The 23,361-nt window shown below is 41.0% G+C and overlaps 1 protein-coding gene and 1 pseudogene across 4 annotated transcripts in view; one reads left to right on the top strand and one right to left on the bottom strand.

Annotated features, from left to right (window-relative positions):
- Nucleotides 1-4,653: 4,653 nt before the first annotated feature.
- The window catches only part of TSPAN12 (tetraspanin 12), a 66,291-nt gene continuing 47,583 nt past the window's right edge, over nt 4,654-23,361 (bottom strand). For all 3 annotated transcript variants that reach the window (XM_084786058.1, XM_084786057.1, XM_084786059.1), the window contains one exon: nt 4,654-6,275. In XM_084786058.1, the coding sequence (XP_084642184.1) occupies nt 5,970-6,275 (306 nt within the window). In that variant the 3' untranslated portion in view covers nt 4,654-5,969. The remainder of the gene's footprint in view (nt 6,276-23,361) is intronic.
- On the top strand, nt 7,817-9,046 carry LOC311599027 (large ribosomal subunit protein eL33-like; annotated as a pseudogene). Its single transcript has 2 exons — nt 7,817-7,829; nt 8,588-9,046. The product of its transcript is annotated as a large ribosomal subunit protein eL33-like (transcript).

The following is a 23,361-nucleotide window of genomic DNA, read 5'->3' as shown; positions in this document are numbered from 1 at the left end:
CCTCCTAACAGTGCCATTCCCTCTAGCCAATCATTCAAATGCATGAGTCTATGAGGGCCATAACTCTTCAAACCACTACACCTAGGATACATAGTGTATTACAGATTTTTAATAGATCATGTCTGTCCAGGATGCATAGGAAAGTGTTAAGGAATTCATTCAGGGAAGAATTTATTCCATAGATGCTGAAGAACAGTTATACAATTTCCTGGCTAGCTGCATGCATGTGTCTCCATGCCCCCCTTACACATAGGTTAGAAGGGTGGAAGTGATGTAGTCTTCCTGGAATGTGGCGGTATCCACTGGGAAATCTAACAGAAGAGAAGAGAGCACCAACACCATCAGTCCAACACTCTTGTGACTATATTTCTAAAATGTAAATGCTCTTCTACTTTGTTTAGCTTGTCAGTATTTTGAACTCTCTAACATAAGACATCAGCCTGTGGGTTGAGCCATTGCTTCCTTATAATCGTTGTGTTAAGCAGACAAGTCTTAGGACAGCTGATGACTGATAAATGCCAATGTGAGTTGTAAATGATACATATGCTACTAAGTTAGACTGTTCTGCCTTCTTTAAAATAAGAAAGCTCTGGCAGGACCATGTTGACGGAGGTGACTGAGGTGAATGGGTATTGTAGGATTTACAAGAAAGCATAAAGAAGGCATTGCTGAAACAGTACTCCTGCTCCACCTCTTGACTGATTATGGTTGCATCCATGTTTGCATGCTATATATATTAAGACAGGAATGTGGATTAGACATTAACTTGGATCTGTTTCTGTGTACAGGATAGCCTAGTAGTGTTGCAGTGGTGGGGAGAGAGAGAGAGACAGAGACAGAGAGACAGAGAGAGAGAGACAGAGACAGAGACAGAGAGACAGAGAGACAGAGACAGAGACAGAGAGACAGAGAGAGAGAGAGAGAGAGAGAGAGAGAGAGAGAGAGAGAGAGAGAGAGAGAGCGAGCAATGGATGCCATCCGTCGGAACTTTATATGACATGGAGTTATTCTGGATAAGTAGGAGGGATGAAATTAGATGGATAAAAGCATCACTCTGAAGGAAAACTGCACCTGAAGATACTGAGTCACACACAGGAAGACCTGGGTTTCTCACTGGGAGGATGAGCTCAGACTCACCACAGGCTGATAAAGGTGCCATGTATCACAGTGGAGGGCTGGGAATTAGAGTCCTTCATTGGTATGTACTGGATCAATAGACTAAGTTGCTCTTCCTTGTTTGTAAAATGGAACTAATGATGCGTACAAAGTGAAAAATCACCATAGAGAACAGAGGAAATACGTGTCTGGCACCTTGCAGGCTGTGCCTGGCACTTCTGAGACTGCCATGAACACACAGAAGTCTGCAATTACCATACTGAAATGGAAAATAGAAAGTATTCAAGGTGATGTTCAAGATTCTTCTGTATATGTTTCTGGGATTTGCTTGAGTAAGAAATCTGTTAATAGGAAAGGAAAATGAACTTTCAAATCACAGAGTGATAAGAATGTGGGGGACTGAAGCAACATGGCAGCTGGCAGTGGTTTTTTTTCTTTTTTTTAAGGAGGCAGGCTCTTTTGTCATGGAAGATTCAGTAGTTTATTTATTTCACTTTTCTTTACCTCCTTTGACGCATCTGTAGGAAGAGGAGTTCAGACAAAGAGAAGCTGTTGTAGCATCCTGCTTAAGATTCTCTTCATGAGATCTGGTCCTCGGCCCATTTTCTGTCAGGCTTCCTGAAATGGGAAAGCAATGCATAAAAATTCTCAGGCTCCACAGTGAATTCTCCTAAGCAGCAGACTGGAATTTACAGCTGCCTGTAGATTTCTCCATCTGCATGTCCTGCAGGCATCTCCAACTCAGTACATCCCAAACCAAATTAATCCCCCTTCCACACTCTCATTCTCCTGCAGCCACCTATCTGGGTGAACACAATTGCCAACTTACCAGGTACAAAACCTAGAAATGTTGGTCCTTTCCTTTTCTATCGCAGAACCCCAGTGTCAATCTGAAGCTAACCTGCATAGATTCGCACCGCAGTAGTCTGGTCTGTTTTATGCACCCTGCTCCTTGACTTGCATCTACCTGGTGAGGATCTTTCTCTCTCTCCACAAGCCCAGAAAACGTCTTTCTATCCTTTACCCAGAGTTGCAGAGCTGAAGCCCCAGAGGCCTCCATTTCCCTAGACAGGAGGAAAGCCTGCCTTGTCCCCATGGACTGGTACAACCACCACTCCTGCGTCACAGAGCCCATCCCTCTTGCTCACATGAAACAGTGGAAGTTCTGAGTTGAGCACGCATCACTTCCTTTTCTGAAAACACTCCAGCATCTTGCCATGGGAATCTACAGAATGAAGCCCCAAGGCACATTTCACCTACTTCCTTTCCCTGGGTGTTCATTCCCAGCATACTGTGCTGTGCAGTCGTTGTGAATCATATGTTATATCCTGAAAATTGTGTGGAATTTTGTAGATCTCAGAGCACTGGCTTGTGGAATGCTGTCATGAGCACTGTAAGCTCTACACTCGCTTCTCGACTCTGCTGGAGGATCATTTCCCTGGTCAACTGCCTTCAGTCCACTTTCCTCCTCTTCTTGCTCAGTATGGCCACACTCACTGTGCACTCTTCTTGCTGGGGTAAAGTAGCATCTCTAACCAAAAATTTATAAGCTTTCTAGCAGACATCGTCTCTAATTGCCTTCTCGGAGTCTCAGGGGAGGGCAGGAGGGTGCTTTGAGTTGCTTGCTAGCCAATCTAAAAATAATCTCTTAAATTTTTTACTTTAAAACTTGTTATTTCACCCAAAAAAGGCTTTTAAAGGTTCCCAAAGACACAGTTAACAGTCTCCCCCCCCCTTCCACTGTACCCAAACAGAGCACTCCCTCAGCTCTGCACCATTAAATGTGCTTTGTAAAGTTCCTTGCAGTTTTATTATTCCAGGTGCGCTGCTACCATAAGAGGCCTTTGTGGACCATAGCTATAAATGTCATTTGTTCCCATTAAGCAAATGTACTATATAGAGGATGATTGTCTAAATTTATGTGACTATTCTAGAGGGTACTCAACTGGGTAATATATCAAAATACCTACTCTAAAAAGTCAATTCCTATAATTTGAAGACTGGTGTTTTCCCCCTAAGCTCAGGAAAGCATAAGCGTGTTGTATGACTATGAGACAACCAGAAGAGATGCCCCCGGACTTGACAGCTATTGAAACGACTCAAATAAAATGCGTAGCTTTGTCGATTATTTGGTAGTCGTAAGTGAAATCTGAGGAGGTGGTTTACTGAAATTTTATCCTATAACCTCATGCTCTGTTGCCATTTTCAGCATCTTCTCTCTGAAAAGCAAGAGTTTCTCTTTGCTGTCCAGGCTGGCCTTGAACTCTTGAGCTTAAGTGGTCTTCCAGCTTCTTCCCTCCTAGGAGCTGAGATTACAGCATACAGCAATTCTCCAACAAGTCTCTTTCTTTTATAAATTTGCAACAAATGAAAACACGGAGAAGATAAATTAACAGAAGCGAGCATATTTACTACATCAAATTCACTTAGCAAAAATATGAGCTTGAAGAAATAAAAACACCCTGTCTTTTTTCGGTGAAGATGTAGTTTACATATTGGTTACTGAGTTTGAATATTACTAATATTGTATTCAATCATTGGATAGACTGGTCTGTATACTTCAGTTTATACTTTGCAACATACCCAACTTCCACCCTTGTGCGATTCAAAAAGAAAAAAGACAGAGGAGCCCTCTTTGACCCTGACCACATGGGACATATGGAAGCCTCATAAAACCAGTTCTGCTCTGGCCTTTGACCCTTAGCTAGAAAGACTTCAAACAAGATCAATGGTGTGTGTGTGTGTGTGTGTGTGTGTGTGTGTGTGTGTGTGTGCATTTTATCGCTCACCCACAGGCTGGCCCAAGGTTCTGACTTTTCTGACTTTTCAGTCCTCTAGTCTTTCTTTGGCTGGCTAGTGAGTGCGAGTAGCTTGGCCATTTTGAGGGGCAGCTGTGTCAAGTACTAAGCAGGATATCACTACATGTCTGTACACTTGAAAAGAAGTGAAACAGTAGAGCCTATCCTGGGGACAGCAATGCCTGCTATGGCAGAGGACACAGAAAAGGAGACCCACTCCAGACAAGCACTGGAATTTCTTTAACTGGAGGGAATTGGCACCTGTGGCCGGCTCTCATTGCACAACCTGCTCAGGGTGCTGCCTCCAGTGCCCTGAAGCTTCATCACAACTGGCAAAACAGAAAACTCCAGAAGGGCTCAAAGCATGGGCTTCCAGTGTGTTATCTGCCTACAAGGCCACACCTACCGTGCCTGGGGCCTGGGGCTAGGGTCTCAGGTGAAGCTATTCGCACCTTCCTTTGCTGTCTTCAGGTGACCACCCTCAGTGGTGCACTTCCACTTGAACCCAGTGCCCTCCTCCAGGAATGCATGAAGATGTGGAGGTTGTTGGAGGAGCTTGAGAAACACGTCCTGGGGTTGCAGGCTGCATTGTTCCCAGTCACGGAGGTCTCCCCACACACACCGGCTTCTCTCAGTGGCTAAGCTCATCACTGACAAAAGTGCTTATTGTGTATTAAACGGGCACACTTGGCAGAACTACATAGTGAGACCTTGTCTTGAAATAAGTAGGCACAAACCATCATGATCTAGAAAATATTTATTGACACCTGTATTAATTTTCTTTCTATAATCCAAGAAATGAACACTACACACAAAATACAGTAAAATGCACTTTTCCCATTTCAAATAAATATCTTCTACCTTTGTGAAAAAATTAATATTCTGTGTAATTTGCCACAGTACAATAATTGGTAGAATAAATCAACGATCCCCACTAGTTAAACTGCCACTTATTTTAGAGATTCCATGCAGCACCTCTCTGCAAATAACGTGGTTTTCTTTCCTTGTTAAAATTATGTCGACTTCAAGAGATATTGCTTCCTGTTTTCAAAAGGAAAAAAATAAGCTTTTTGACAAAGTGTTTATTGTCAAGAACCCCCTCACTTGGGAGAAAAAAAAACACATCTGAATTTCTGCTGAATCAACTCTGTGTAAATTCCGTAGTTAATACTTCCTGCCACCAGGGTTACAATGATTCTTAATGTATCCCACTGGTAATTTCCAAAATTAGTGGTTAAGAGCTTAAATTAACAGTTGTGGATATAGTACAGACCCAAGGCAGAATTTTAAAGTTCTGTTGTTGGGAAAGACAAAAAGTAATGGTGCTGTATAAGACAAATTTGTCATTTTCAAATGTTGTTATAAGAACTGAAATCTATTGAATTATACAGACATGACACAGACTTATATACATATATATCCCTGATAAGTTTAAGAAAATGTGTTAGTTCTTACAAGTGTTATTAATAAGATTATCTTAATAACAAACAAAATATCAAATTTAGGTAGCCATCACTCTTGAAAGATTTTTATATATAATCAAATCATCCTCCAAGCAATACATCAGGCAACAAAGGTCATTAGTACAGTCTAAATCCCTATGTTAGCAGTCAGCTGACAGTTTAAAGGCTAGCCAGAGGAAGCTAGGCAGCCTGCACTGAGGTGCCAGTGCCACCATCCATAACGGGCCATTTCCATATGTATATGCAGAAACAATGGTCAAACTGTGTCACCTCAAAACATAGTTGTGCTTAGGAAGAAAGAAGGAAAGAAAGAAAGAAAGAAAGAAAGAAAGAAAGAAAGAAAGAAAGAAAGAAAGAAAGAGAAAGAAGAAATGCACAGCGGTTATTAATTCTGTCTTCAGCATTTTGAAGGGCACCAATTATTGTTTTCATGCTAACATGTGGAACCTCTCTTTGTTTTAAAGAGTGAAAATTGTGTGCTTAGACAATCCTTTGCAGACGATTAATATGTCTAAACTTTTCTGAACTAGATAACAGTGTACTCCAAGACTCGCTCGTCCCACAAAGTGGTGATTTCCTTCTTTGACATTCTTTACAATTCTTCCATCTCAAAGTGTGTATTGAAGCTGTTTGCCATTGATGTATGCTCAAAGATCCTGGAAAGGCTTGGTTTTAACAGTTCCACCGAGTGGCATGACAAGTGCTGAGAAGTCTCATTCTTCAGAGACAGCATTTGGTCTGTCCCAGGCTCCCGCCTATCATAATATAGAGCCCAGAGCAGAGTAATGGTGAGAATCATGGCCAGGATTTGTGTCACACCAATGGAGATCCCCAGAAACCTTAGTACTTGTAGTTGTTTGGTTCCCCTCAAAAAGGAATACATTTTCTTTCCACAACCCTGTAAAGAAAAGAAATATCATAATTAATTTCCCATTGTCTGTGCCAAACTGTCAAAGCCAGTGATTTAAAAAAAAAACCAAACAATCTGAATCAGTTAGTTAAATTCATGAATTTTAAGTTAATGACCCATGAGCAACAGAAAGTGGTGTGCACCCCGAAAAGCCCCCTTAGCTGATTCTGACTAGTCTTCTTTTGTTTTCCACACACAAACACACACAGAGACTTACATAAAAACCCAGTATGTACAGCACAGCTTATTAAATATTTTGTAATGGTGACTGCTTTTCACCTGAGAGATTTAATATAACCTTGGGCTTATAGGTTTATTTAATAGCTGTACCAATAAAATATTTACTGATAATAAATCATAAAGAAATGTATTTTAAGGCAGTTCTTTGGAACTGGAGAGGTAACTCATCTGTTAAGAGCACTTGCTTTACAATTAGGACCAGAGTTTGACCCAAGCACGCATGAGACTAGTTTTGTGCAGGCCTGTAAATTCCAAGTTCAGAGCAGTGGAACCAGGACTCCATTACTAGTTGTTGGTTTGGGGTTGTTGGTTTCCAGTCTGGATCCGGGTTCAAGGAGAGGCCCTGTCTAAAAGGAACAGTTGGAGAGGAGGGCGCCAGGTGCTCTCTTCTGGATTTGTACTTAAGCACAGGCTAGTGTATCTGCACACACTCGAGAGTACACACACAGACGTGCAAAGAAATATTTTAAATTTTTAGTGTGCTTATAAATTTATGAAAGACTAAAGAAAATTTGTGTAATATAAAATGGGTCTGCTTGTTGCCTTTTACATAAACAATCAAGTCTTGGTTGAATGTTTCAGATTGCAATGTCTGATCCTATACCATGAGTTTCAAAGATGATCAGTATTTTCATTTCATAATCCCAATGACAAAGATATTGTCTTGAATAAAATACTTAGTGGCCAGGAGTATAATTAAGTCCATTTCAGAAATTGCTGGTATTCTATTCTAATCTCAAATCAACATTCATCTAATAGTTTTTAATAAACTAAAACCAGTAACTAAAACATCAGTTTTAAAGACCAATTTCTTACACAGTAAGAATATATATATGTATGGGTATACATATATATGTGTGTGTGTATGTGCGTGTGTGTGTGTGTGTGTGTGTGTGTGTGTGTAATTTAATATTAAATGTTATGGTATGATAGGAAAATAGTATTTTTCACGGTTAAAATTTTATGTTTCACCTGGGTGTGGTGGTGCATGCCTTTAATCTCAGCACTCACAAGGCAGAGGCAGAGGCAGAGACATGTGGATGGATCTCTGTAAGTTTAAGACCAATGTGGTCTACAAAGCAAGTTCCAGGACAGGCAAGGCTGTTACACAAACCCTGCCTTTAAATATATATATAAAAGCATACACTGCAATTTGCAATTTGCGAATGGCAGTCATATATATGTGACCTGACCTGTTTCAGGCAATTGTATTGGCTCTGTGTGGAATGATCAAACGCAAGTGAAGTGCACAAGTGCCCACAAAGCAAAGCTGCACTGAATCTTGTGACATGGACAAGCACTGTCAGAAAAAACTATAATTCATTAAAAATTTGATTTTGAATTAATTTTGGGGCATAGCATGTTCAGAAACCTTTTACTGCTGCCAAAAGTTCCATAACACCCCATATGTGATCATGAACCACAGTTTAAGAAAGTTGGCAAACTTTTTGATGTATGTGTAAAGGACTAGGTAGAGAATATTTTAGGCTTGGCAGCCTAAATGGCCTAGATTGCAGCTTCACGTTCCTGCTCCCATGATATAAAACCAGACACTGACAATAGGTGATGAGTGGAGGCGGGTGCTGCTTTGACATTCCATGCACAGAAAGGTGCCAGGCCAGATGTGGCTCTAGCCAGGCCAGATGTGGCTCTAGGCTATAATCCTCTGACTCATCATTGAGATATAGCCAGGTTATTTCTGTTGTTGTTGCTGCTGCTGCTGCTGTTGTTAGTGGTCAGTGCTTACTTGGAGCAATACCTTAGTTGGTCAGAGACTTTTCCTCCAACATCCCAAGCACCTCCTCAGTTGGCTTCCACATATGCTAGTACAAGGGAAGAAACAGACCTGTATTCCTTACTACCTTTCCATACTGCACAAAGAAGAGTACTTATGGGAGAGCTAATGTCATGCTGTGCCATCTATTCTACCAGAAGGCTCTGAAACATATATATTAAATCCCCATACCAGTCACAGAAACTTGAGATTAAAAAATGACAAGGTCATCTTTCCACCAGCTTGGCTCCTATGGAGACCTGCTGGGAACAGAACTTCTAAAAAGCAAATCTATCTGGAAGGCCATGGTGCAAGGCCATTTTTGCTGGCTACAAGTGAGGTCTCAGGAACGAAAGAGTGCACATAGCTATTAAAATTGAAGGTGTTTATGCCTGGGATGAAACTGAATTCTACTTAGGCAAGACATTTGCTCATGTGTATAAAGCAAAAACAACATAGTGACTCCTGGAGGCAAACCGAACAAAACCAGAGTGATCTGGAGAAAAGTAACTAGAGCCCATGGAAACAGTGGCATGGTTCGTGCCAAATTCCAAAGCAACCTTCCTGTGAAGGCCATTGAATACACAATCCGTGTGATGCTGTACCCTTCCTAGATTTAAACTAATGAAAAGTAAATAAATAAAAGTGGATTTGTAGGGGGAAAAAAGCAAGGTTATTGTTGGTGTTTAGTTTTATGAAAAAGTCTAAGAAGAAAGTACAGCATATACTAAAATCCTAAAGGAAAATAAGCAGTAAACAAAAGTTGGAGGAGGAGAATTATACTCTATGACTATAGTCATAGGTATTAATTATATTGATTTAGGAACATGGCAGTAGCAGGGCCTCTAGTGCCCATGATCTCACTTTCTCTCAGCCTTCATCAAAGGTTCTTTTTCCAGCAGGTGGAAACATTGCAAAAATCCACAACTTGGCAAAATGCAAATAGCAACTGACTGCAGAGTGCTCATCCCCAACTGGTGGATCTACAACACAAGCCCTAAGGCTCAGAAGACATCCTGGAAGCAGGGCTAGGAAGACTTTAAGACACAAAGAACCAGAATGTCAGCTACAAGACATGTCATCTATATATTACAGGGAGGTGAACACACAAAATCTCAACAATATGGTGCCTAAAAAGACTGACATTATGACAACACCAGTTGACATCCCAACCTAGATGAAAGAAATTTCACAAAGCCCTACTCTTACACAAACAGCTACAGGCGATCAAATGCTTTTAAGAGGGAAAGAGAATCAGCCTTCCCCAGGGACAGGCTCTCCAACCCCAAGTGGTCAACTCTAAACAAATGTACACATGGCCAACACTAAATGGAACTATCATGACACATTTGTACATACATGTTGTTATATAATGATCATAATTAAAGAAGCCACGATGGAGTTTAGAGGGAGTGGGGGAGGGAAATAGAAAGAGTTGAAGGAATGTGAGTGTGTAGTGGAAATGATGTGAACCCAGCACTCAAGCATGTATAAAAGTAGAAGGAGGAAAAATCATGACAAAGAAAAATGAAGTAAATAGAAAAAGAAAAGGTAATGTGTCTAAGAACTGCACTTTCAACTTCTGAAGGAACCACTTTCAGGCTGTCTTGTCTCTAGAGACCTCTGTCCACTGTGAGCCTACTGCTCAAGTGATTCACTGGGCTAAAGGAATTTAATTTTAAGTTCGGGTGAATAGCTGAGATATCATTTTATAACACATCTTAAAAACCTTGAAAGCTTTTGCTTTCCAGTAAAAGTGAGTCTGTGCTTACCCTATAAAGATAGCCAGTTGAATAAAAGGAAATTCATAAATATTTAAATTATTGCCTCTTCGTCTGCTTTACCAGAGTCCACAAAGAATTCATATATCAATGAGAACTAGACATGAAATCAGTTATCATTTCATGTATCTTATTGGAGGGAAGGAAGTTCTTCCATTTGCAAAAATACTACTTGGTAATTTTACTCCAATATTGCAATACTTCAAAACCATAAGAAATTCTGTAAAAGTAGGCAGACACTTTGCAGTAACTACCATTTCCTTGGATAAAAACTTTAAAGAAAAAAAAAACAGCTAAGGGTTGTCAATCTTACCCAAAGTAAATTTAAAGTGCTTAAGAGTGTATAACATTTAACATCAATTTGTAGTCATGCCTCTGGTTTTCCTACCATAGCAAGAAAGATGAACACACAGAAACATGCTCAAGGAATATGTAGAGAAAAAAATGCAAATCACCAAGACAATTTCACAAAGCTCAACAAGATTTGGAGTCATTCCACTCGGGTATTCTATCAGAGTCTATCCATGCTTAAAACACTCATGTATAATCTTTACTTGGTGCACTGTGGTGCCATTGACTGTGGTGCCCAGGTCATGAACTGAAGCCTCACCACCCTCCTATTAAAGCAGATGACCTGAGCCACTTGTTTGGGATGTTGGGAGTTTTAATGAACTAACACTCAGAACTGTGTCTAGAACACAATTAGGGCAAAGCTGTGCTGATTCTGATCTCTGTGTCAGTCTACAGGTTAGAAAGATCAAATATAAATGCAGTTGGTAAAACTGATGGCCAGCAGATAGAGAGTGAGTTGCAACACTCTGTAAGATTAAGAAAATCCTTGAAATATAGCAGTATGTCACCAACTGCAAGAGCAGGTGGCCATCGGTATTTTTTAGGATGGTCAAATCACTGTCCAAAATGTCTACCTGCTATTAGGAGGTTAGATCTCTAGCCTTCTGGCCAAACACACAAGGGGTATATAATTCAGAAACAGCTACTTCAAAAACATTTAAATTCAAAAGTTTTAGTTTAAGACACATGAACATTAATATAGACAGACATTTCCTTTAACCTTATTGCTGAGAAATATATATCATATTTTTCTATTAGTTTCTCAGGAAATGAACATAGATCAGCCTTGGGCGGTGTTGGGTTGATGGTGTCTGTCTCTGTCTGCAGTGTTGAGGTATAAATATGAGTCTTTAATGCACAGTGTGGGCATTCTAATATCTTGTTAATGATAAATTTTAGAATGAAAGGTGAACCACTCAAGGATCCAAATTTTCAATTAAATGAGAAAAGTAAGTTCAAAAGATCTATTATATAACAGAATGACTACAGTTAGTAATGCATTCTAAAAGCAAAGCATTTGAGAAATATCCATGCTGATGGCTCAACCTTTTGAAATGCAATACATCAATTATTTCATTTTACCCCTTCAATAGTCTCTGGAACTTAAATTTTGCCTATATATTTTCATCTTTGTATTAAATCTCTCTTCCCTTTAGAATAATTCATTTTAAACAGAAAGTTCATAAAAGAGGTAATATTTCTTTTTCAAGTATGTAAGTAAACCATAACAGAAGTTGGTCAGGCTTCATAATTTAGCATTATAAGAAGTCAGTGTTGATATTTTTCAACATCATATTAAACTTAAAATGTACAATAAATTGTATTATCTAAGATGCACTGGGAATGAGATGATACATTAGTTGATATAAATGTTCTAGAGTGAGTTGGATCTTGGAAGTCAGTAAGCCCACTTTCTTTTGTTCCTAAAGCATAGCAATAGAATCAGTGACATCAGCAAAATGTGCCCAGTAAGACTTCTGAGCAGTGTCTTCCACACAAGCAATGGCAGTACAACAGAGTTGGTCAGAATCAACTTTCTCAGGAATCTGGGAACTAACTAAATATTTGCAGCAATCTGAGTATGTTTTTCCCCCAGAAAGCACCTGGTGCTCAAGAAGAGCAGGAAGCTTTGTGGCATTTGGGTGTCTCCTGTTCTGTCACTCTTCTCAGTTCTGCAGTAGTCTCAAAAACCAGTCTACATCCATGGAGCTTGCTGGGCACAGAAGAGCAGAATGGAGTCGGGCCCTTTTAAAGACTAACTCCTAATAAGAATTGCCATTATTGGTCAGCTCTGGTGTTTCTCTAAAACTCCACACTGTTTTTATGTGACCTTGGAGCTCAGCAAATTCATCATCGGCTTTGCCCTTGTTATTGCTCACTAAGGGTAACCAGAGCATCTGTTGATCAGAGAGGCAGCCTAAGGTACGGTTTGGTGGTTTTACACTTTTAAGCCAAACAGATGCTTAAGAGACCTCACTGTTGGGGAATAGTGAGTCCACCCACGGTGTGCCTGGGAGGGCCCCTGTCTATCTGTGAGGATTGAGAAAGTTACACACACACCCAATGTGATACATGGACTTGGTAAAGAGCTGAGAATGCCCTAACACCTCACTTCTAAATGGCCATGAGATTCTTTGGCTAGGAGATTTACTGGCTCTGATCACCTAAAGAAATCTCTGTCGATTCACTAACTGACCCCAAACTTCAAAGGCCACTCATAACAACAACAACGATTAAAATAACATAGACTTTATAAAATTAGTATAGAAATCTCAATAGGTTAACAAGCAACCACAAGAATCTTTTATGGACTAGGGTAGAGATGTTCTTAAAAAATTTTTTTGAAATTCCCAGCTGGAAGGAAGAGAAGGAGAAGAAGAGAAAGGTGCCCAGCAAGAGAAGAGGAATGAAGGTAGGAAGGACAGAGGGAAGAAGGGAAAAAGGGAGGGCAGGAGAGACTGAGGAAAGGGAAAGGAAGGAGAAAGGAGCAGAGGGAGGAAGAAAGAAAACATCACGACACATGCAAAGAAAGCAGAAAGGCTCACGTGCATAGTTTAACAATGTTTTAAAGCACTGGTTCTCACCCTTCCTAATGCTGCGGCACTTTAATGCAGTTCCTCGTGTGACCCTCAACCATAAAATTATTTTCACTGCTACTTCATAACTGTAATTTTGCTGCTATTATGAACTATAATGCAAATATCCGTTTTCTGGTGGTCTTAGGTGACCCCTGTGAAAGAGCCATTAGACCTCCCAAAGGGGTTGTGACCCACAGGCTGAGAACCCATGTTTTAAAGGCATCATAGTTTTCCTTGTCTCACTAGTGAGTCTTACCCACACCGTTCCTTCTTCTTCTGACAGGATCTTATATCCCAGACTGCCCTCAAATTAATTCACTGTGCAGTTGAGAATGGCCCTAAGCTTCTATCTTCTTCCTTCCACCTCCCGAGTTTACAGCTGGGTGCCTCTGCGCCTGGCATTTGTGCTGCTGGGAAGCAAGTGTTAGCACACTGCTTCCAGTCTGCCTAGCAACCTATGATGTCACTAGCTGCTGCCAATAGGTAGGCCAGCTGCTCAGAATATAAAAAGGGCAAACTCACCTTCTCTCTCTCTCTCTCTCTCTCTCTCTCTCTCTCTCTCTCTCTCTCTCTCTCTCTCTCTCTCTCTCCCTCCCTCTCTCTTCCACCTTGGGGTCCCCCACCACCATTCCTGCTCTGTTCTCCCACAATTCTGCAAATAAACTTCTCCATATCATATCTGTTGCCTGGTATCTTATTTTTTAATAACTACAATGGTGTCAAAACCTGGGACAAACAGCTCCTGGTTCTCGCAGCACTCCTTAGTCCCCCTATCTGCAGCAGGACATGGCTGACTCTCTACCCTGAACTTCCCAGGGCTGAGATTTTCCTTCTTCTTCACCATATAATCTGGACATTTTGTTGCTCTTGCTTTTTTTTTTCTTCTCTCCCCCGCCCCCGAGGCATGGCAGCCAAAAGCTGCCAATGAACCTACATTTATATAATTTAACTTACCTTATTTTTTTTTTAATTATAGAAAAATGGAGGAGTGTTAGCATACTTCCCCCAGCCTTCCTAGCAACCTGTGACTCTACTACCTGCCTGCCACTAGATAGACCAGCTGCCTGGGATATAAAAAGAGCAACCCCACCTTGTCTATTTCTTTCCTTTCTCTTGCTCTTCTCTTTCCTCTCTGACCTCGCTCGCGCTCTTCCTCTCTTCTTTTTCTTCCTCTTCCTCTCTCATGCTGTCTCTGTCACTTTCTCTCTGGAGTGCCCCTCCCTCTCCCTGCTCTCCATGCTCCTTTAACAAGGCCCTCGTGGAGTTTCCCAGCACTTGGGAGGTATGTGGATCTTTGAGGATAGCCTGCTTTAGAAAGTCAGTTCCAGGACAGCCAGAGCTACATGGAAAAACACTCTCCAAAAAGAAAGAAAGAAAGAAAGAGCAAAAGAGCAGAGAGAATTAAAAAAAGAAAAGAACCACTTGGAAGTATTATCAAAGGATTGTTCAAATGAAATAAGGTCAAGTGGCACCTCTACCTACTAGCAAACCAAACCACAAAATTCTGCCATTGTACAATATACTAAACTGGGCTTCTCTGTAGTATGTCCCACTAAGGTTATTGATAGGCTTTGAAGAACACTATAAACCAGTGAAAATAATACTGAACCCATTTTCCTAGATATGTTATAAGTTGTACACATAAGATCCTACTTGACAAACATTACTTTATAATTTTCTTCCCAGATGGGCGCAGTGGCTCACACTTGTAACCCCCGACTCAAGGAGGCAGAGGCCAGCTTGGTGTACAAAGCAAGTCCATGACACCCAAGGCTACACAGAGAAACCCTGTCTCAAAGAATCAAAAATAAATAAATAATAAATAAATCCCTTCCTTTGAGAAATTAGACTGTTTACTCTTCCAGTTTCCGGATTATGCAGAAAAGCACGTCTCGTTTTCAGGAGTCTGTCCGAAAGCTCAGAGGCAGCAGAACTCTCAACTACAGCAACTGAAAACCTTCACGCCAAGCATGTCTGCTTGCTTTCCCCTTCTAGTCACCTTGACTTTCCAACTGTACTGATAGTTCATTATTATTAACACACTGCATAGTATAAGCTGCATTAGATAATTTAGTAAAAGGCACAAGGTAGAAGCATATAAACACCAGCACACATATCTCAATGGATACATGTTTGTATGATCTCTCACTGTTCACAGATATGTAGCTGTAAACACGAACTTCTTACACATAAGTGAAAAAACAGAATTAGTAGAGATCAAAATGTGTTTCATTTTTACTCACCACAGAGAATAGCTGAATCTCATTCATTTGCTTGTGTGCATGTGTGTGTGCGTGCACGTAGTGTGTGTGTGTGTGTGTGTGTGTGTGTGTGTGTGTGTGTGTATGAATAGAATATTCTAAGTTGATTTTCCTTGAATATGCTTTCATCTTAACTAAAGCCTTGTGAGCCCTACACTAATAACCCCAGATAACTCGCAGATATGAATGAGACTTCTTGGCCCGCTGGCTTCCCTGGCTGCCATAGTAAAATTCTGGCTCACTGTTCACCGTAAATAACCGCGCCACATTTATCAGAGGGGAAGAAGAAAACATGAATCTCTGCATTTCCGGGCATCTATTTGAAGGCATGTCAGGATGCCTCATTCCTCTTGAGGAAATTATACACTTGAAATTATTCTCTGATCTATCTCCAAAATGAGTTTCTAAAATTGAAGGAACACCCACAGCTTCTCAGTACTCAGCATTCTCAGGCCTCATCGGAAAGCTAGGCAGGCCTTGAAAGGGTTAGGAAAAGAAAGCATAAATAAGATCTCAGTGCCGATATATGTACAGTAGTATTGATATTTTTATAACTGATTTTTATGATAAACAGGGCTCTCGAGTTTGAGGTGACGGTGGTAATTATCAGGAATATGATCTTCACCTCTATTTCTTTTAGAACCCAAGAGCTAAATGATATAAGCTCATGAGCTCATAGATGTTAAGCAGGTTGGTCAAAAAATTATTCATTAAAAATCTCAAGCCCAGCAGGGAAATAAGTGCATCCCTAAACAAAAACCTAGACAACATGTACTAAAACACCACCTTGTAACCTGTGAAGAGTAAAGTTTACCCAGGCACAGGAAACACACATAGAGAACTTATTTTATTAGTTTTGAATGCACGGCAGGTCCTCATAGCTCACTGAATTGTCATTGTCCACAGAATAAAGGCAACATTATCAAGTGTTTTAAAAAGTGTTGGGAGTAAATCTTGTATTATAATTGAGTTATATTGGTACAATACCTCATATTAGAGTAGAAATATTCATATATTTTTATATTTATATTTATAATATTTATAAATTTATATATATATATAATGTGTGTGAAGAATAACCTCCTTACATTTGTATTCTATACCACTGTATCTAGAATTAAACATATTTTGTGTCTATATACAAAATTCTATACCAGTGAATTAAAAATAACCTTGTAAGTGACAATTGAGGCATTATGTTGAGGCGTAGATTCACTAATCTACTTTTTGTTCTATCTTCCCTATTACAGGCTATTTAGGATAAATAAGTTATACAAGTTAATTGTTAGCTGATCAACTCATGGTCATGTCAATCACTAGTCTACTTTTATCACAAGAATATGCATCTTAGGTGCAAAAGATAGATATGATTCTATAAAAAGGTAAGGTGGGATAGTTAGATAAGGCCTTCAAATACCTCAGAGACATGCAAAATATAGCATTTTAAAATGTTTTTTTTATTGTTTTAAAGATTCATTGTCAATAATGACAATGTTAACTCCTGGCAACATTCAGCCTACCTCAAAGAGGATGATGAGCATTAAAGAACCTCCTGATAAGATGGCTACAAATGTGGCAAACAAGCCACTGGGCAAAATGTCCTCATTTCTACCACAGAATTCTGTGTAAAAAGGGGGCAAGTTTGGATGCAGGCAGAGTCGATAGCCAAACTCTGGCAAGACAGGGTAAACAAGTCCTCAATAGTTCCTGCTTCACAAATATGTCTGTCAGATATATTGGGCCAGAAGGCTGAAGATGATGCTCCAACATTATAGAGAGGTTTGGATGACTATTCAGGTAGCAAACTGTCTCTGTCATCTCATTTGGAAAGCTACTAATTTGCACTCCTGGCATACTCAGGTAATCAAGTTTATTCTGATGGAGTTAAAGACCAGGTAGCTTAGTTTTACAGTGAAGCCTAGTTGTTTAGGGGCTAAGATGTTTTTAGGTCTAGATAGATGTTCTAAGTTGATAATGACAAGATGTGATGGAGATTGGTTTACAATCAAAATTTTAGACGCACCAAGATAGGAAAGATGTTCTCCTCAAGGATGCCAAATACAAATAGCCAAACACTAAGAATGTAGCATTTATATAATCCCTGATTGTTTCATGGTTCTTCTTGCTATAGGTAGTTTATTGTATATACGTGTAATAATATAAATGTATATGTAAAAAATAACAAAATGTTTAATTAATTTATAAAAGCTTTTGTTGCACATTTCGCAATTTTACCAAAATTACATGTAAAGAGACTAGAGTCTAAAGACTCAAAAGGCACACTCAGGTTCACACAGCAGAAGAAGCCCCATGCCTGGCTCACACGAGGGTTTATTCCTGTAGACCTCCCCTAATGCGATTTGTCCACCCTGGCTGTTCCACTACCAGGAGAGGGAAACGGAGAGACTGCAGAATGTCAAAGTCCTTGACCTGAGAACTCCACCTTCAGTTAGCTCAGAATACATATACCGAAGATGCAACTTATCTGTTAGCAGAAGCAAAATGAGGAGCCAACACAGCTAGTTAAAAACCTAATTGCAGATCACTAATTTTTCTATTTAGTTTGGTACATTCTTTAATAAATTGCTGTTATTGGCATCATTAGCTACCACTGTATGCTGAAAATGTGTGTTTATTACATGCCCAGTAGTGTGCAGAAGATTTCTGCTTATCTTTATGCTGTTAATATCTTATCTAACAGACAAAAAAATTTGAGGCTTGGAACTGAAGAATTTTAGTAAACTCAGCTTGCCCCTGACCATGGATTTAAGGCCAGAGAACTTCAAACCTGGGCTCCTGAACCAAGAAGACGTAAGTTTATTCACTCAGGACCTCACAATCTGAGGCCAAATCAACTGCTCTCTTCTTGCGTTACTTTTTCACAAGATGCTGATAATCTTGAGAGAACTGTCTTAGGGTTTTACTGAGTTAATACTTTAAACACCATTACTCGGAATGTTATGTAAGCTAATATCCTGTTTGAAAAACTCAATGTTTCTGACAGGGCCCTAACCCTAACCCTAACCCTAACCCACTTCCTACCCTAAAAGTGACAATGGAGTTTTAGGCTAAACATGAAAAAGCACTGCAGAAGCAAGGTTTCATGACCTCCTCCTCCTGCTGCTCTCCTGTTCTTATTTTATTTTATTTTATTTTATTTTATTATTTTATTATTTTATTTGTGTCCTCAAAACAAGGTACAGATGCTCAACTTATGATCCTCTAAACCAAGCTATAAAAGCTAAGAACTAATTTTCTCATCTCCTCCTCCTCCTCCTGGAAATCCAGTGACAAGTGTCCAGCTCTACACTGAGGGGACAGAGAATGTGATGAACAGACAAAGGAAAGGTGGCCCTGAAGCCGGTCCTGCTGACGTGCCCCTATCGCCGGTTGGTCGTCACCAGCTCACATTCCTATTGTCTTGACACGGTTCTCCACGTAGACACACTTCATTCATTACATTTAAGGTAGCAGTTTCCCCCAAGTGTCTGGATTTTCATTTCTCAAGGCACTGTTTGCTGTAAACATCCTTTTGAGTTAAATATTAAGCTGTCTTTCCACAGTGTGAGTCATGCCCCTAGGGGTGGGTGAGGAAACAGTGTCGACCTTTGCCTTCCATGTAGCTTTCAACCCTTAACTAAGCAAAGTCAAAACATAGCATGCATACAGCCCTTCCTGCAACAGGAAAAGCTCCCATTCCACACTCTTCTTCTGCCCAGGACCCTCAGGAAAAGCAGGAGTAACTCTGAAAGACAGGTCCCTAACGAGGAAAGGTTAAATCCCCATTGGTCCCTGAACAAATCTGAGGTTTGGAGCTGACTAGCAGCCCAAACTCGTGGGCCTGTCTAGGACCGAGAAACAAACTCCCATCCAAGCCACTGTACCCACCCTTCTTTAATTGGCACACACGGAGCCCACACGGCCAAGTTCTGCCTCCTGAGCTCCGTACTGCCGCCTGGATTTCTGAAACACCTGTACCATAGCCTTTAAGGCAGCTCACATTTGACCACGTCCCCTGGATGGGGAGGCCTAGTGGCACTCAGAGGAAGGACAGCAGGCTACCAAGAAGAGACTTGATACCCTATGAGCATATACAGGGGGAGGAGATCCCCTTCAGTCACAGTCATAGGGGAGGGGAATAAGGGGAAAATGGGAGGGAGGGAGAAATGGGAGGATACAAGGGATGGGATAACAATTTAGATGTAATATGAATACATTAATAAAATATATTAATAAATAAATAAATATTTTTTTTAAAATCTACTCGCTCCCAACCTCTTAGTACAGGCTTCTTGTCTCCAGGATCCAAATCAAAGACAGCATGCTTGCAGCTTCACTGCCATGCCCCACAGCCTGATTTTTTTTTTCTTGATTTTAAGTGCCTTTTCCACACTTGTTCCCTCCACCTCATTTTCGATGCCACAAATTGAACCCCAGCCCTTATAAGCACATGAATTACCAACCAGTCTCCTACCCAAGTTTTACACCTCAAGCCTGGATCCCCACCTTCATCCCCTGCCTCATCATCCCATTCTTTATAGCACTAGCATTATGATTTAACACACACACACACACACACACACACACACACACACACACACACACACACACACAGTAATTGCTACGTAACATACTTTCTCGGGCCAAAATCCTATAAAGGCCTTTTATGGCAGTACATTCTGCAGGCAAACATTGCTGGTCTCTGTTAACACAAGCAGAGGAGGAAAGTGATCGTTCTGAACAGTGAATTAGGAACAGGAAGCTCTCAACTGAAAGAACAATGCATTTGTATACCTGCCGCAAAACTGTCAGAGCCTTTCCAGGCGAGATTAGATCAAGCAAAGGCTGAAGATAAAAGCCTGCTCGCTCCTGGGCCCCAACAAACCACCCAAACTGGTCCTGCAGGGGCTTTGATAAAGCAGGCAAGACCCCAAGCCACAGTTAACCTGATCCTGCTGGCAATTTAGAGGGAGATAATGAAGGCACGGGAAAGGCAGGAGGGAAGATCTCTGAGTTTGTATAAAGAACCCCCGAGAAAGGAACTTCATGGGGGAAATTCCATCTAAATAACCACTGTGCTTGAAAAGCTTCCCGTCGCTCACCATCTGGGCAGGGGGTTCCCTGTGTGTTTATCTGGCCACGGAGATTCATTATTAATAAATCAGCATCCCATGACTACTTTGTAATAAGCCTTCCTTTCATTAGGAATGCCTCAAGTCTGTGAGCACGCTTGCCTTTTGACTCGGCAATTACAGACGCCTGTAAAATCTGTGTGTTAGCAGAGTATACAGGGCTATTCATAACCAGCCCCTGCTCTGTGCGTCACGCAGACGGGGCGATTCTCTTCTGTTGCTGTCAGCTCTAACTTTGGACCATGCCTTAGCTGGAAAGGGCCTTTTCTGCCACCTGCCAATCAAATGCTTTCTTCGCTTGGATAACACCTACTTACCCTTTAAGATGGAAAGGCCCATGAGATGCCACCACTGCTAGATGTCCCTCTCGCTGCGTATCTGGAGCATAAAGACGATGGCAACTAAGGATTGCCTATTCCATATCAGCTCCTTTTTGTACCCTGCTTCAAGAGGACCTAATCCTTACTGTATTTTCTAGACCCCTTTCAGGCTATTCTGTTAGTGACTTGGCCAACTCGCCTGAAGGTCTAAACTCCTTCTCCTCCCAGCTCCTTGTCGTTCTCTATAATTCTCACTCCCGATTTCCTGTCTGTAACGTGTGTGAAGATCTTCTTGGTCCTGAGGAGAACCCCATACAAACAAAGAATAGGGTGACCTGGTTGAAAATCCGCCGGCCCTGTCAGTAAGTGAAGCTTTGGGAAAGGCCATGCTTATTTCCCACCGTAGCATTTTGCGCCCATAACACTTTGTCATACTTCCACCCCAGCTCAGAAATGCTAGGTGAAAATGTTTCCGTACACAACGAACACTAACTGTTAGAACTGGTCAAAGATGCTAATCAGAGAAGGGTATTAGCAAACAGTGCTGAGGGCTGAGCAGGTGCTCAGGAAAAGGAAAGAGAGCATGTGTGCTGGTTATTCTTTGGGTACAGAAATATGCGAAAGGGATGGGCAAGAGCAGAACAACACGGCGTCTCAATCAGGGTAGAGAGCATGAACCGACTGTGCCCAGACCACACAGCGCACAAAACTCTAAGGAGAGCGACTTCAAACAATATTGGTGACCAAATTCTAGGTCGTTTTTAGTTCAACTACTCCATGTCTATCGGTACGTAGCCGCTTTAGCAGTAATTCTGCTGCTGAGTTACCCAGAGTTCACAATTCTTCATATCGCATCCTCCATCCCACACCCCCTTGAGAAAATGTTGATCACGTTGGCCGGCTGTCACCGAGATTTCTATTGGCTCCTATTAGCTTAACTCTCCCCTTGCGCCTAAGGCTTCCTTGTAGTAACTTTCCATTCGGTGCTGCTCACCTGCTCCTTAACTAAGTCCCCAGCCCTTGTCCCCAGTCCATGTTGCATTTGAAGATCTATACACACTAGTCATCATCCAAAGTCACTATGCCCTGAAGATAAAGGGGACATCCCTTCACTTGTACACTTGCTGCCCTTTCTGACTTCCTTTATTCATACGTGGTAGTGGAAAAAGAAATAAACTACAATCTGAAGTGCTGGTTCTCAACCTTCCTAATGCTGTGACCCTTTAATATAGTTCCTCATGTTGTAGTGACCCCCCCAGCAATAAAACTTCATAATTGTTATTTTGCTAATGCTACGAATTATAACCTGGATATCTGATATGTGACCCCTGTTGAAAAGGTCGTTCAACCCCTAATGGGATCCTGGCCCACAGGTCGAGAAGCACTGTCTAAAAAGTCATACATGGTTTATAGCAACACCAGCTGCTCTTCCGAAGGTCCTGAGTTCGATTCCCAGCAACCACATGGTGGCTTATAACCCATCTATGCAATCTGGTGCCCCCTTCTGGTGTGCATGCAGGCAAAACACTGTGTATATATAATAAATAAATAAATCTTTAAGAAAAACATATTTGCTTGAAAGAACATTACAGATTGTTTAGATTCACACCCAACACATGAAATATAGAAATCTTAAGGGTTTAAAGGAAAAATGTCCCAAAGGCACCCAGCAATGTGAAGGCTCTCACTCTGTCCTCCTCTTACATACAGCCCTGAGGATATTACTTTTCTTAAGAGGTAGTCAATATATTTTAGCAGTCATCACTCTTAACTACAAAACAAAGAAACCTGCCTCTAGACATGTGTTTTGCTTGGCCTTCTGTACCTCTTTGCTTTATATTTTGAGTGGGTCCATTTGGAGAAGGGTTGCTATGAGCCTGGTTACCTTCATCTATTTTTCTTGAGGTAGTACACAGGAGCCTTTGGCTTCCCTAGAAGGACCTGTTTCTGCTTCATTTCTCATCTGATATATAAAAAAAAAAACTTTAGCTATTCTCCCAAGCAAAGACCCCCGAAGAACTGATTAAAGCTATAGCTTCTGCTCATGATCAAAATGCACACACAAACTACTGAAAATGCATTTGATGGTGTAACTTTCAATTCTTCCGAGCAAAGCCCACACCCACGGGCAGCAGGTCTGGGATCCCTGCTATAGGAAACTTTCAAACACCCTTCATGTATTTTCTCCAACATTCCGTCTTGTCTTCTCCAGGCCGAGCCTGAAATTGTGCATTTGTGATGAGAGAGAGAAGTGCAGCACACTGAATTTCACCAACTCCAACTTGGAATTTACAGCTCAGCTGAGGCCAAGTCTGACATCCTGAGTTTGAAGATACAGTTGTGCAGACACTTGCCAAGAATGGGGTTCCACGAAACCATGAGAATTGGCCCAGGCCACCTGAACCATGGTGCTTGCAGTGCCCTAAGCTGAATACACTTTTCACATACTTTGCACAGCCGGATCCTTGTCACCAATTGGTTTCAGTTAAAATTCTACCTTGTAAGATAGCCTTGTCCTATCTAAAGACGCTCCCTCACCAAGAAAGTCTCACCCTATTACTGAGTTCAAAGTCTTCAAAGTGTTTACTACAACCTGCTTTTTTCTTTTGTAATCATCTTTTCCTCATCATTGCTAA

The sequence above is a fragment of the Acomys minous genome (genome assembly GCF_964271855.1).
Source record: "Acomys minous genome assembly, chromosome: 6".
Classification (NCBI taxonomy): domain Eukaryota; kingdom Metazoa; phylum Chordata; class Mammalia; order Rodentia; family Muridae; genus Acomys; species Acomys minous.
This window is presented reverse-complemented; position numbering and strand designations above follow the sequence as displayed.